The sequence below is a fragment of the Gordionus sp. m RMFG-2023 genome, chromosome 3 (genome assembly GCF_954871325.1).
Source record: "Gordionus sp. m RMFG-2023 chromosome 3, tfGorSpeb1-WG-v2, whole genome shotgun sequence".
NCBI classification, from domain to species: Eukaryota; Metazoa; Nematomorpha; class Gordioida; order Chordodea; family Parachordodidae; genus Gordionus; species Gordionus sp. m RMFG-2023.
In genome coordinates this window covers 46817470-46832672 of record NC_088777.1, presented here as the reverse complement: position 1 = coordinate 46832672, position 15203 = coordinate 46817470, and the positions used below count along the sequence as shown (strand labels likewise).

At 25.4% G+C, this 15203-nt stretch overlaps 1 protein-coding gene across 2 annotated transcripts in view; it reads right to left on the bottom strand.

Moving 5' to 3' along the window:
- LOC135925921 (band 4.1-like protein 5) overlaps positions 1–14897 on the bottom strand; it is a 42441-nt gene extending 27544 nt beyond the window's left edge. Inside the window, exon 1 of one of the 2 annotated variants that reach the window (XM_065461504.1) lies at positions 14656–14897. In XM_065461504.1, the coding sequence (XP_065317576.1) occupies positions 14656–14847 (192 nt within the window). In that variant the 5' untranslated portion in view covers positions 14848–14897. The remainder of the gene's footprint in view (positions 1–14655) is intronic. The other variant, XM_065461503.1, reaches the window with a different exon arrangement.
- Positions 14898–15203: the final 306 nt, after the last annotated feature.

Here is a 15203-nt window from a genome sequence, read left to right as displayed (position 1 = left end):
TTATTTATATCAAAAAAAAATTCCAATCCATTAAGATGTATAATATGTAAATTTACATATTAATCGAAATCAAAATTCAACTATTTAAACATTAATGTAATATAATTTAGTTTTCTATTAACAGTACCATAGATTAAATATTAATCCTAACATCTTACTTTAAATATAATTTGAAAGGAGAGAATTGTGGGAAATATTTTAATCGTTTTACTATGGGCTCATATTTTGTAAGAAAATAATCTAAATAATTATTTATACATATCGTAATATACCTAAATTGTTATAATGTATAAATTAGGCAAATTTGTATGTTATAAAGATATTTTTTTTAAAAAAGAATTTTTACATGGTTCTTAGTGATAAAACAGCTCTAAAAAAAATGTCTCCTTGTACAATTGTGGTTATGTATGCAAACGGTTTTTTACCAGCTTTAAACAAACCGAACCCGGTACTAGAGACCTGCAAAATCATTGTCCGCCAAAACCCGCCCCGGCGGTACATTTTTGTAGATCTAGGCCCGTCCCGACCCGAATTTTTTAAAAAGATTATTAGGAAAAAAATCTCAAACTCTTAAATATTTATTTATTACAAAATATTATAAGAAAAAAATAACCTCCTGATTTCTTTTAAATACATTTTATAAAAGGCAAAAAAAAAATAGTAAGATTAGGAAGGTAATAATTCATATTTCTAAGGCCATGGGCCGAATATATATTTTATTGACGGTGTCACCGCAGGTCGGGTTTGACAGGCCAACCCTATATAACTCTACTGTGAACCTTTATATCTATGAGAGATATTCGTTATAATTTATGATTGATTTTCCTAAAATATATATTTCTCTAAAATAAATCATTTCAAAAATCCTGATATTTAAAAATACACAAAAATTTGAAAATAATACCATGTTTTATTTCTAAATTTATTAATTAACATTTTCGATTTCAATTAATAATTTAGGTCATAAAAAAAAATAATCAATTAATATTAAAAAAAATTACAAGTATCTATATAAATTTTTTTTATAAAATTCTTATTTCTCTCATTAAAATTAAAATATATTTTTAAAAAAATATATATAAATAGGATTTTGAACCGAATTTCAATTTCATATTAATCATTTTCTCAGAAAAGTGCTTCTGGAAGATTTTATTTGCTTAAAAAAATGTTAACAATAATTAATAAATATACGGTAATACAGTGTTGTGCAGATTTAATTTAAAACATTTCCATATTTTTTAATTTGTTTGAAAATAAAATTATTTGACTTGCAAAAAAATTGTTAAAATAACATTGATATATTCTCATCTCAAACTTTAATATAAAACGTTATATGAGTTAAAATGTCATAAACTATAAGTAACAGCATATGTTTAAGTACAGAGGAGTATATACTTTATTTCAACGTTTTATGGCCGACACCGCTATGAAAATATATACGTATAATTTTAGGATATTAGAATCTCTTGATTCTAAATCATATAAATCCAATTCAACCATATATCTTCCAGTGGTAGAGATCACCTAACCCTATAAATTTCAAGCAATTTACTATATTTTTTTAATGTATACATGGAGAAAATATACAAAAAAAATTAAGGTAAATTCCAAATGCAGAATTTTTTGGAATTCACAGTGTGGGTACTCTACACATGTTGGAATAACATTTCCGATCAAATCAAAAGTAAATTATTTTAAATTCGAGAAATTCTAAACTTGTGGAATTTCGAGCCGGGCTTGAGATACGTATAAAAAAAATTCTGAACGGCCAAGAACCGTAAAACTAGGTATAAAATCTTGATTTAATAAATAATTTATGCATTACTTATTCATAGTAAAAAAAATGTATAAATTTGAGAGGTTCAAATAAAACCATAACTAATTTGCTCAATTTAAGCGAATACATTATCCCACTACCCCCCCCCCTCCCCATCCCAGATAATCAGAGGGCGTAAGAATTAATGAAGCGTGGTTGATATAACAAAAAAAATAAGCCATATTACGTGGAACTTTAAAATATTTCATAGTATGTCATCGGGGGCAAATTTATATTTTCCTCGAGGAAGTTATTTTTTGTTTTATAAACAAATAAATAATATATACAATATTTTTTTTTTTAAAAAAATTTTAATTTATAACTTTATTTTTATAATATTAAATTCAAGTCCAACTTTATAAACCAAAAATAAATCTATCTCAGGATTTGGAGATCTGTAGGGGGACACCTTTTTCGTGTCCGGTTAGACATTTCCTTATTTTTTTAACTCGCTTCGAATGGGTAAAAATAACGTAATTTATTTTTAAGCCCATTGTCAAGCTCAGCCCATGTTATTTTGGTCATTTTAATTAGGATAATTTGACTGTTTTAGTTTATTAAAAAGAAAAACTAGGGAAGCGGAAATGAAGGCTTAAAGGGTGAAATTGACAAGTGTTAATGCCATTTGTGCTAAAGAGCGAATTATATAAATCGGGATAAAACTACTGTTCTATATGGATTAAAGACGTGGGGGCTGAAAAGGCGAGATGGAGAAAAGTTTGGCCACGATGGTTATAATTAAGGTGGATAGCTAGTGTGAGCAATAAAGATCATGTACATAATAATCAGAATATAAGGGGGAGATTGAAGGCGGCTATAACTCAAGATTTTAGCCAGAAAAAGTATTACCCAAGCCTGAAATATTAGCTCATAGATGGCAGATAGATTTGGACATCCCTTGGCGAAATCTCGAGAGTTAGGCAACTATAATCTTGATTTCGCCACGGGATTAAATTGAACAATTTAACGGTACTACAAAAAATAATTAAGGGTGGGACAATCTGGGTAAAATATTTTTCCGGGACGGGCCCAAAAAAACCTTAGTTATCCTTAAAATGCAAGCGAGGACAGATTAATCGGTAATGGCATATTGCTTTGCCTACTATAAAAAAAAAACAAATCGATATTTAGGTTTAATATTTATGAAATTTGAAAATAAAAATGCGCTTTTTTAAGTATATATATATATAATTATTAATTTAATGATCACACACAGACACTTGCAAAAAGGGTAATTTTCGTGCTTTGACCCTTTGATATTTCCAAAAATATCTTGGCTAAAATTTTTCCAATATAGATAAATACTAATTTTCATCAAAATTGAAAGGGGTCGGGACTAAAATCATGTTATTTTTTATCGATTTGCTAATCTATTTATTATTATCCTATTCTTTTTACCTTTATTCTTTCGTTTCATTCATGGTAATATTTCATAAGGAACTAAAAAAAAATATTTGCGAAATTTTTTTTATTGCATTTTTTTTTAAATGATAATTTTTATTTGAAATGTTCGATAATTACTAATTACATTTTATAGTTATATTATATTCTATGTTTTATTAGATAATTTATATATATATTTTTTTAAAAGATATTTTAAACCGTTTAAACACACGCATTGTCATATTTTGTATTTAACATACATATTGTCCTTTAAGGCAAATTTTTTCTTTCTTTTCTTTTATTGAAAATTCCACGTTAAATTTAAATAACCAATAAAATGTGTACTTTGTATCGTGCCTGACCTCGGGTTTACCAGTGCTGCTACCGGGTTGAATTAATTTATTAAAAATTTTATTCGCTAACTTACATAACTCTCCTTTTTGGAATTTAAATACAAGAAATGTATATTAAATCGTATTTTTTCAAAAAAAATGTTACAAAAATAGATAATTATATTTGTCCACGATTATCTAATCAATTTGGGATCGCAATAATTTAATGATAAAAAAACAAATAAATGCAAAGCTGCTAATATTAATAATATTACTAAAGAATAGCTTTAGATGGAAGATAGTCAATTATCTGATTTTAGTTGGACCCGCCCGTAGTTTGAGCCGAATCAGCTGACTTTTGGCCATTATCCAACTATAGGAATTATTTTTTACAGAAACTATGAAGATATACATACTAAGGAATAATGATTTGGAGAAAAAAATAATAAAATACACATAGAAACCGGGTAAGAAACTTGTAATTATAGCAAAACTAAGCTAAACCTTATTCTAAATAATCCGGTGGCGGTTTACAGGATTTTATATATGATGTACATTTTTATCCGAAATTAAGTTGAAGTCAAAATCTTGCCCTGAAGGTAGGCGGTTTCTTTTACCCACTTACGTGTAGAAAAAAATCCTCAAAGGTTAAAATGAGAGATCCGTATGCCTGGGACTCTGCATTTAAAAAAATCGAAACCGAGCCAAAAATTCCCTTCCCCCAAATATAAATCCCTGAATCACTCTTGACTGCAGGTCTCTGTTTTAAAAAAATATATAATCAAGCGACGATGTTTAATAATTTTGAACTAATTAAAATGTATAAATAGTGGACATAAATTGAGCGTTCGCGTCCTTGTTTAAATTGAGCATATGTATAATTATCTCTGTTTTTGCAGGTTCCTCTACAACATAAAGAATATTAAATAAACATAGGCTACCCAAACTCCTCTCTTTCTAAACATGCTGGATCCGGTATTTTTAAATTTAAAAAAAATACCTCGTTGAAAAAATAACTTATTGTGCCGAAAAGAACGTAACATACATATATAACAGTTATCAGAGTAAGAATTTATTTTAAAAATAGTAGAGAATCGTCATTATTAGCTATAAAAATAAATATAGTATATTTTTAAAAAATATCCGGGCTGGGCCTGAAAATATAAAACACGGGTCGGGCAGAAAAATTTTTTTTTTAAAAAAAATCCAGGCCGGGCTGGGCAAATGGTATTTCTGCAGTTCTTTGAGAAATATAATAGAAATAGTTAATATGACAACTCTAATATTAATAAACAATATAAAATCCAAATATAAAAGAATATAATTTTTTTTAAAAAACAATCAATTATTGAATGTTAAAAGGAAATAAGGAGGGGGGAGGGGGTGGTTCTTAAGTTGGAAGAATGCTAATCATCTTGGACTACAACAAAAGTAATTTGTCCTATGGATAGCTATTACTATTCTTTGTCTTAAATAAAAGCTTTCACGAGGTTCATCCGAATTTTTCTTGATTTGACGTACAAGTTTTTTGAAGAAAATTTTGGCCAAATGCCATATGTTGATAGGGCGGAACTGATTATTTAACAAGATGAGTCCGCGGAATATTTGGCGAATTTAAAATTTTGAGCTCTGATAATTGCGCCCTTATTGAGTTTGGATGTAGAATTCTGGTCTATGCATGAGAAATCTTATAATACAAACTTACCTTGTGCCCAAGGAATTCATTGTAATTCTTAAAGATGTCCGCTGTAGAGAAATATTAGAAGGTTCTGATGTATTGGTACGCAGCTTACCTCATTGTGAGGGATATTATTTGATTGCATTTAGCATGCCGAACTTTCAACCAGGATTGCGGTTAAAATGTAAAAGATGTAATGCCACTAAGTCACCGTCAGTTTGGCATTGCCCCTGCATCTATATGGTAAATAAAAATAAATTAGCCCTACATAAAGCGTAGCCGAGCTCTTGATTATTCAATTAAAATTTTTAGATGAGATGACCTCTAAGAATTCGTGTCCTCGATCCTTAATTAATTTATTGAATGTGGATTTAGCCAAAGATGAAAATGTAAGATAAGGCAATCAACTAAGTTTTTCACAAGTGGTAATTCCCATTCCTTCTGTATTGTAGAATTCAGAAATTCGACAGTATTTGTGACAGATTTTGTCAATTCCGTTTTAACTATACTTATAGAAAAATCAAAAACTGATGACTATTGAGTAATTATTGTCTGCGTTTGAGAGAAGTTTGTCATGAAAGCGCAAGCTCCAAGTTTAGAGGACAACGTCACTTGATGCCAATCAATGTCTGTGAACTTTATATAATTTTTCTACGAATATTTTTTTTATTGAATGATTCGTGTTGTAAAAAAATAATTAAATTTTAATATACGTTATTTAATTTCACAATGCCAATCATTAATAAGTGTTTTGATTGAATAATATTTTAATTTGTTAAGAAGAGAAATAAAATAATTGATATCTATCATGTTCTTAAGTTCGCTTTTAAAAATTTTTTTATAATGCTTTTAATAATAATAAAAAAAAAAGATTAAAGAGAATAAAGGATGAAAAAAAAATTAATATCTTAAAAGAAAAGTGGAAAAAAAAATATTTTCATTTCATTCCTCTTCCTATTTCTAGCTAGCTCACCAATGGAATATTCCTATGGAATTGGAAAAAAACCAAAAATTCCCCTTTACTTTTGTACCCCTACCCATAGAAGGCCTGCGAAAAGCACGAATCCCTCGTGCGGGAAAAAATTAGCTACACTCGTACGTTGCAAAAATATATGTTACTGTTACCAAAAAAATTGCGATCAAAGGGATTATAAGAGGATAAATATATCTTAATGATCTTTTTTATTTCTAAGTAGATTTAAAATTAGAAGAAAAAAAATTCGCGAAACGCGATCAATTTATTCATAAGCGTGTAAGGCTGGATAACTTCAACAGGGAAAAAATATTCTTAGAAAAAAAAATCAAAAATTTATTTATAAAAATAATTTGATAAAATTAAATGTAATTATTAAATCTATTATAACTATCTTGTGAGGGTGATTGCAGCTAAATTTAGTATTAAGATACGCTACTTCCAAATTTGTTATTTTAGCTTTATTTAATATTTTTAATTATAAAAAATAAAAATATGTGCTAAATATAATTCAGAAAATTTTATAAATGTCTAAATTTTAACATAACGATTTGAGTAAAATTTAAAAATTTCTGAATTTTTATTTATTTTTGCGAATTTTTAAACCAAATTTAGGAGATATAGCCCCAAGGTTGATGATATCTTTATAATATGATTAAATATATCGTCGGTCTAGAATTGGAGTGCTAGACATTTACAAAATTTTAGAGTTAGAAGTTGGATAATAACTTATTTATTCCCAATATATATAAAAAATAAAAAACTAGATTAAAAAATATTTTATTTTTGCCGATGTTATAGCTGTCAAAATTGATCAATAAGTTATTCCTATATTTGATTTTAAACTTTAATGTTGATTTTCTCATATTAAACATTTGCGGAAGTGGAGCACTCCAATTCTAGGCCGACGATATATTTCTTTGCTGATCAATTTCCTGGTGAATAAATAGGTTTTTTTAAACCTAGTTTATAGTAATTTTAAATGACCTTTTTTCTACTTTTTTTTCCCATGCAATAACAAATTATATAAAATGATAAAATAATTATCCAAAAAATAGTTTATTTTTTTTAAAAAAAATAAAATTTTAAATAATTACTTTTATGTGTATTTTATAATTCATACAAATGGAATGAAGAATGATGACATGGCAAACTGAGAAAAAGAATTGCTAGTCAAAGTTAGTGTTCACAAATCAAAATCTATATATAAAAATAATATCTGCCGCACAGTGAATCACTCGGTAAATAAATGACTGCAGTTGCACAAATTGAGCGTTTGCGTTTTGCTGTACTCTGTCAATATAAAAAACCTTAGGGAATTACTTTTTTTTTTATTAGTATCGTCGATTCAAAATTTTAACTAAGCTATATAAAAGAAATAATTGATTTTAAATTTTATTATCGTCTGTCTTTTTTATTTCATTAATTTTTAAATATTCCATTTTAAATTGACAAATTATTTTATACATTAGGAAAGGATTTATACCCCCCCCCCCCCTCCCACTCCCTTATTCTTAACTGGGTAACAAGGTTTTGCCGGCCGAACGTGCTAGATGAAAAAAAGATATTGAAGAACGAGTTTTTACGTTTTTCAAAGTCGTTTCTAACGCCAAGCGCCATTTAAAATGTAGAAAATGTTTGAATTTGAAACGCCCAATTTGTGCGCATTAATATTTCACAATATCAGAGACCTTATATAAATGCGATTCTTAACTTTTTACCTATGTTCCAGAAATTAAAGTGGGGAAAAGCATTGAATTTAAAACTGACTTCAATTTCCCTCCAAAAAAAGTTATGACTGTAATTTTTATATTCAGAATTATATAATTCTGCTATCCGAGTAGTTAAGCAAGATATATTTGCAACCTATTTTTGGAGGGGGGGGGGAGGGGATCGCCGTTGTTAAAACTTATATCGCACAGGTACTGTTTTAGGACCAATTCAGAAAACCGTGTCTGTCTAAAATATTAGCGGATTGACCGTTTATATTAAATCAATATCCTTTTTTCTTACAAACAATTTCGGAAGTTTAATAAATCATAGAAAAAAAAATTCCCCAAATAAAAAGGTATGAAAGGTTAGTTCAGTTCATACTTTATAATAAAAAATAATAATTTTTTGGAAAATAAATTGTAATAATATTAATTTATTAATCAATATCCTGAATTGTTTTAAAGAAAAAGAAAAATTAGTTGCCTTTTTAATATATTTAATATAATTATATTAAATTTTAAACGCATAAATAAAATAAACCCCTTTTTTCAGATTTTCAAGCATTTATTTCTGTAAAAATTCGAAAATTGTATCTTTTTTTTTCACTATAATAATTTTTATTTGACTAAATTCATTATTATTTTAGTTATGCAAATTTAATTTAAAACATTTCCATATTTTATAATTCATTTGTAAATAAAATTATTAAACTTATAAAAATTTGATAAGAATATTATATAAATATGTTATTCTAACAATTTTTTGCAAGTTAAATAATTTCATTTTTAAATTAATTATAATTCAATATCAAGATCTGAGAAAATAAGAATAAAAAAAAATTATTTTTAAAATTTTCTACACCTCTCTTTTATTTTCAGTATAAAATAAATCTAAATTAAAGAAAATAAGATATACCTCCAATTTTAAAATTTTTTTCATTCCATATGAGTATATATATATATATGAGGGGAGCGATCCTTTACGATTTCATAGGCAAAAACCGATATATTTTTATATTATAGATAGCGTTTTATTTTAATATCTAATATTCTTAATAATGTTTTTAAATGATCATTTCTATTAGTGTTAAAAGGCATATTTCAACCAAGAAAATCAGAGACCTGCAGAGGTACTATTTGCATGGCCAGCCGGAAAAAAAATTTTCAGGCCTGACCCGGGTATATTTAAATAATTAAGATAATACCCGAATATTGCCTATGACCAGAGATTTCGCGAATAGATGTCTAAACCTTCGTGCCATCTATGGGCAAAATCTTCAGACTTGCGTAAACTTTTTCTGGAAAAAAATATTGAGTTGAACGTTTTAAAAATCGGCTCAAATCGAGCCGTGTAACAACACTAATTCCCATTTAATAAATTTTCTATGATGTTCTTATAAACAGAGAAGGAAAAACTATTTTACAAAATTTCACCCAAACGCTGGAGGGGCTCCGCGAAAATCATGTTTTTTTTTAAAAATATCAATTTCATATGGAATGATCCTATTCTATAAAGGTTAATCTCAATATAGAATAAATTAAATTTAAAGTATAGATTAGATAAAATCTTCTTAAATTAAATGCCGTTCAAAAAAAGGTAGAAAGAGGGGAAAAAAAATCCCTTTGATTAGAAACTCAAGGTGTGTGTGAACTTTAGGTTGCGTCCAAAATATCAAAATTAAATTCAAAAACTTTAATGAAAATAATTAAATAAACTATTTTAAATATAAAAATAAAAACCATACATCTAGAAAATAAAAATTTAACATACGATTTCGTTAAAAATTTTCGTAAGTTTTGAAAGTTTTAGAATTTTTTCCTTAAAAAAAAAATTGATTGATCATTTGAATTGAATATTTGAAAAAAAAACACAAAAAAAAGCCAAAATAAATGATTTATTGATTTTATACAATTGTATTTGCAGTGCAAGGGGGTAACCACCAATAACATAAACCATATGTCGTACTCGTATTTAAAAAAAAATGTATACATTTATGCAAATTAGATAAATTAACGATAAAACCAAAACATTATGTTACTACTACACTACTAATGAAAAAATTTTCATAGTAGTAAACAACACTAATGATTTTAAATTATAGCGCGAAAAATAAATAAATGGGTATTTCGTAAAATAAAAGGAGTTTATAATTTTCATGACCAAGAGGAAAAGAGGGAATAAATTTTAATTTTGAGTCATTTAGGTTGTGTTGTTAATTGGTTGGTTGTGTAAAACCCAGACCCGGGTTTTGGGTCTAAAAATCGACTAAACCAGCTTTGAGCATGAACCTCTAGCATAGACCCGGGGTAATAAAAAGTGATACTTTTAATTTCATATTTCTACCTATTGCATAGATTATTTATTTTTTTTTAATTTCTAATTTGCTTTTATTAAAATGATATAATTTTTAAATTACAATAATAAAATATATCTAATATAACAAGTCATATATTAAAAATGAGTGTAAATTTTAAAAATATCGATGGCTCTAAAAAGAGCTTATAGTAAAAAAGTACCTAAAAAACATGTATAATTATGTTTAAAAATTTCTAATTGTATTTTTTGTTTTAGGAAGTTGTTGGCTCGATTTGAGCCGATTTTTAAATAACAGCTAACTCAATATTTTAGCCAGGAAAATATTTCATAAGCCTTTAGATTTCGCTAATAGACGTTCAAACCTTGGTGCCATCTATAAGCAAAATCTTCAGGCTTGTATTATATTTTTCTATGAGATAGATGTTTTTAAAAATCAGCTCAAATCGAGCCGCTTGACAACCCTACTCCAGCAATTTACCTCTCCATTAAAGAGTGTTAAAATAATTTATACATATCCTAAATGTGTATCTATTTTTCCTTCTAATAACTTGCCCGTTTGTTTTATTAATCAAGTTGAAGTTATGCAGTACGGAAGACTGGCATAATAAATAAATATGAATGAATATATTAATTTAATAAATAATAATTATATTTTTATTAAAAACAGATGATTTAAGTACTTAATTCATTTTACAGTGTTGTGATTGATGATTTAATGAAAATGAAACATATTAACGATTAAATTAAAACTCATCTATATAAAATTATTTTGGTGGCAAGAATAATTAAAATAACAAAAGGAATAATAAAAGAATTTTCTTTTCAATAATGCTTTGTCTATATTTTAATTATTTTTGCAAAGAAAATAATTTTTATATGGATGGGTTTTAATTTAATCGTCAATATGTTTAATTATAATCATCACAACACTGTATGTACATTTAACTTTATGAGGAGAATTTCCTTATAATTTCCTAGTTAAAGGATTTTTTAAATGCTGGAACCAAGCATAGTTCAGTTGGTTTAAGCTATATTATCAGTTGATTTAAGCTACATTAAACAACTTATTCTCATGGAGGCAGATGCTTTTAATTTTTATTCTAAATCCTGATCAGCCTGACAATGATATTATTTACATAATTATTAGAATTTTATAATATGGTTAATATAAATAAAAATTATTAGTGATTATATCGATTTTAAAAAAAATTATTGTCAAGGTATTTGTATCTAAATACTTTATTCGAAATAAATTTTGTGAGTAATTAGCGTCAATGCGTTTTTCCGGGAATATATTATTTTCTCAACTTTAAATCGTTTTTTGAGCGCGTTTTTTAAATCTAAAATTTTGATCCTACCGGAAATGTATTCCAGCATGTTTAGAAGGACCTATCTTATGAATTGCTGATAATTTCGATGATTTTTCAGCATTTAACAATTTTTATAAAAAAAATTTAAAAGTTCATGGAAAAAATTGTCTGTAAGAGTAGGTATTCCAAAGCCAAACATGACGGCATACATTTCCGGTAAAATCAGATTTTTAAATTATAAAAAAAAGCGCTAAAAAATGATTTGAAGTTGAAAAAATAACACATTCCTGGAAAAAAAACACATTGACGTTAACATATAAATTTTTTATATATTTTGTTTAAGAACGTATTTATTTTTTTTGAAGTGCAATTATATTCGATACATTTATTGAAAAATTTGCCCAACCCTGATTATTTTATGATCCATCTAGAGATATTTTTTTATGTTGAAATTGAAACTATTTTTTGTTCATTAACTTTAAATACTCTTAATAAAATAATTTTTTTAAAAAAAACAGGCTGAACCTTTTGATATCCTAATTGTTTCAAATATTATTATCAATCAATTTTGATTGGTCGGTCTTAGATCAGTATCATTCGCCATTTTTAAAATCAAATATTTATATTATAATTAATAAATAAATAAATACTGTTTAATCCGTTATAACATAACCGTTAGCTGCTTTATCTATGGAATTTAGTGATTTACTTTTAAAAATGTGTCTCTCTGCATTATTTCACTTTGTATGCACTAAAGGTTCGAACGGGTTTTTAAAAACGAACCGATTTTATTATTTTTTATAAACCAAGTTTCAACTCCTACCAGTTATTTTTACATGAACCTGGAAGATATTCGCTATGGTTCGATACCCTGAAAAATATTAATTTTTTGAAGTATTTAAAAATTTAAATGATTTTTAAGCATATTTCACCCCTTTCCCCATTTCTATAGACAAGTTATCATTTTAACTGTTTACAAAAAAATATGTATGTTATCGTTATGTCTAGATATAAAAAAAATATTATAACATTTTACTTATATTAATACTAAATAAAATTTATGGTCAAGAGGAAAATATGGAGGAAAGAGTAGTTGTAAAAAAAGGAAGGTCAAGGTAAATATTTTTATATTTTAAAATTGTTTTTTTTGTAAAGTAAAATTAATAATATTTATAAAATTTATTAATTTTTATTTATATTTATTTTTGAAAAAAAAAATAAAATAAAATAAAAAAAATGGAAAAAAAAAAGATAATCATTTAATAAAATGGCCTATATTTATGTAATTTGTTATTGTTCAAAAATTTGTATGTCTAATAAAATAGTTGAAAAGAATCATGATTCATGAGAAAGGAAATGAATCCAAAAGAGGTGAAAAAAAATATAAATTAATCTATGAAATTTTTATTTTAAAGTTAAGAAAATTTTTGATCAAATGTTACCTTAAAAATTCCAGATATTTTTGGTAAATATTTCATACTTTTCATGCATAAAAAACTTCAAGATAATTTCAATTTTTTTTTGAATCTTCAAAGAATTTGGCTTGAAAAATATTTGAAGATTTTTTTCAAAATCTGCATTCTTGGGAGAAAAAAAAATGGGAAAAATTAAATATTAAAAAAAGTCTTAATATGTTTATAGGTTTTTAAAAAAAAACAAAGTTATCATGCTATAATAATAAATATTTAATTCCTCTCTTGCTAAATAATTGAGTTAATAATAAAATTATTCAAAATTTTTAAATAGGTGTTTAATTAAATATGTATATTATCTCAATTAATTATTTCTAAATAATTTTTTAAAATATAGAATTTAATAGGGAATGCCAATATAAAATATCAAATTGGAGCGGATATTTTAAAAAATAACAATCTGATCTAATTTCATTTCATCATTGTATAAATAATTATATAATATTTTTTTTATTTTATACATAATTTTATAATAATAAAAACCAAAATTCAATAGAGTTGTAATGTAATGCTTCAAAAAATGAATTGAATTATAAAAGATGACTAGCTAAATATTTTATAATATTTTTGGTTATATTATCACAAAAAAGATGACTTAAAAATATTGAAAAAGTCAATTCTGCTAGTTTTGCTATATGACTTGATTTGGCTGATTTTAAAAAAAGATAAACTCAAGATTTTATCAATTGTAAATTAACCAAGCTTGGAGATTTTGAAATATATGGCAGAAATATTTGATTATTAATAAAATTTTAAGACTTGTGTAACAATATTTTGACTAAATGGTTAATTTTATCCATTTTCAAAAGTTGGTTAAATGGGGGTGTTTAACATTAGATTCAGTCTTAAACATTGCCCATATTTTAAAAAATTATTTGGTTCAAAGATTGATGGTAAATAAAATCTATCTGTCATTAAATTTATATTATAATAATATTGGATTGATATAAAATTTGTAGATCAACACAGCCCTACTTTATTGTAAAAGATTCCAACAAGATCTATGGAGTTGTTTTGCCATTTTTTTCAACTTGAAAAAAGGTATTTTTACATCTAAAATTAGCAAAAAATAAAAAGAAAATATATCAAAAAGAAATTTAAAAATTTTGAGGTGGATTTCCATCATTACCAAGGGTCATGAGCTCCTCCACCAATGATGCTACTCAACCAAATTAATTCAAAAGTGTTTTTTTATAAAATTTTAAAACTTTTGATATATTAAAAGGCATTTTCAACTTTAGACAAATATATTAAATAAAATATAAAAAAATTTTAAAATAACTAAATTAATTACACAATAAATACAACTTATATTTTCAATATAAAATTGTTTATTAAAAATTATATTCAACTATAATGGATCTTTTGGTTACTACTATAGAACATTTATTTTAATGCAAAATAATAAATTCATATTGGGAAAATGTAAAAAAATAAGATCTAACTTTAAAAATTATATGTTAGAAAGTGCCATTCCAGGATTTTTTAGAGCCATTCAAAAAAATGGGCAAAAAAGGAAATAATATCTTAAATTAGCAAAAAAACCTCTGGACCCATTAAATCCCCAAAATACCTATTAATGTTTTGTGTAGATAAATTAAATTTTCAGATAATAGTAATTATTTGTATAGAATTTATTTTTAAAAAATATACTATATTTACATTTATAGTTAATTTTATATCTGTTCCATCAAGTAAGAGAATTTGACAAATGAATGTTTTATCTTTTTTCTTCCAAAAAGCAGATGAATATCTATCTTCATTTTTGAACTTTTCACTTAATCTGTTATCAATTTTATTGAATTTCCGTTTACTTATTTCGAATTTTTGAGAACGATTAAACAAACGCATCATGATCAATATCTTAAAAATAATTTGAATTATTGATGACTTAGACTATTAATTATAAAGATCTTAAAGGTAATATTCTAATATTTATTACGACAGATGATTTTTTCATTTGATTATATTGATTTAATTATTTTAGAATAAATATATCTTATAAATATAATATCACGTTGTATCTAAACTAATAATTGACAGATATATTAAGAATTGATAGGTAATCCAAGAATGGGCCTCTTAATTATATTTTAAAATGTAGTTGAAATTATTTTGTTGTAGGGCCCAAATTTATCCTAAATCATATTTAAATAGAAAATAGTGTTTCTAAGAAAATTATTTTATAGATATTACAATATCTGATACAT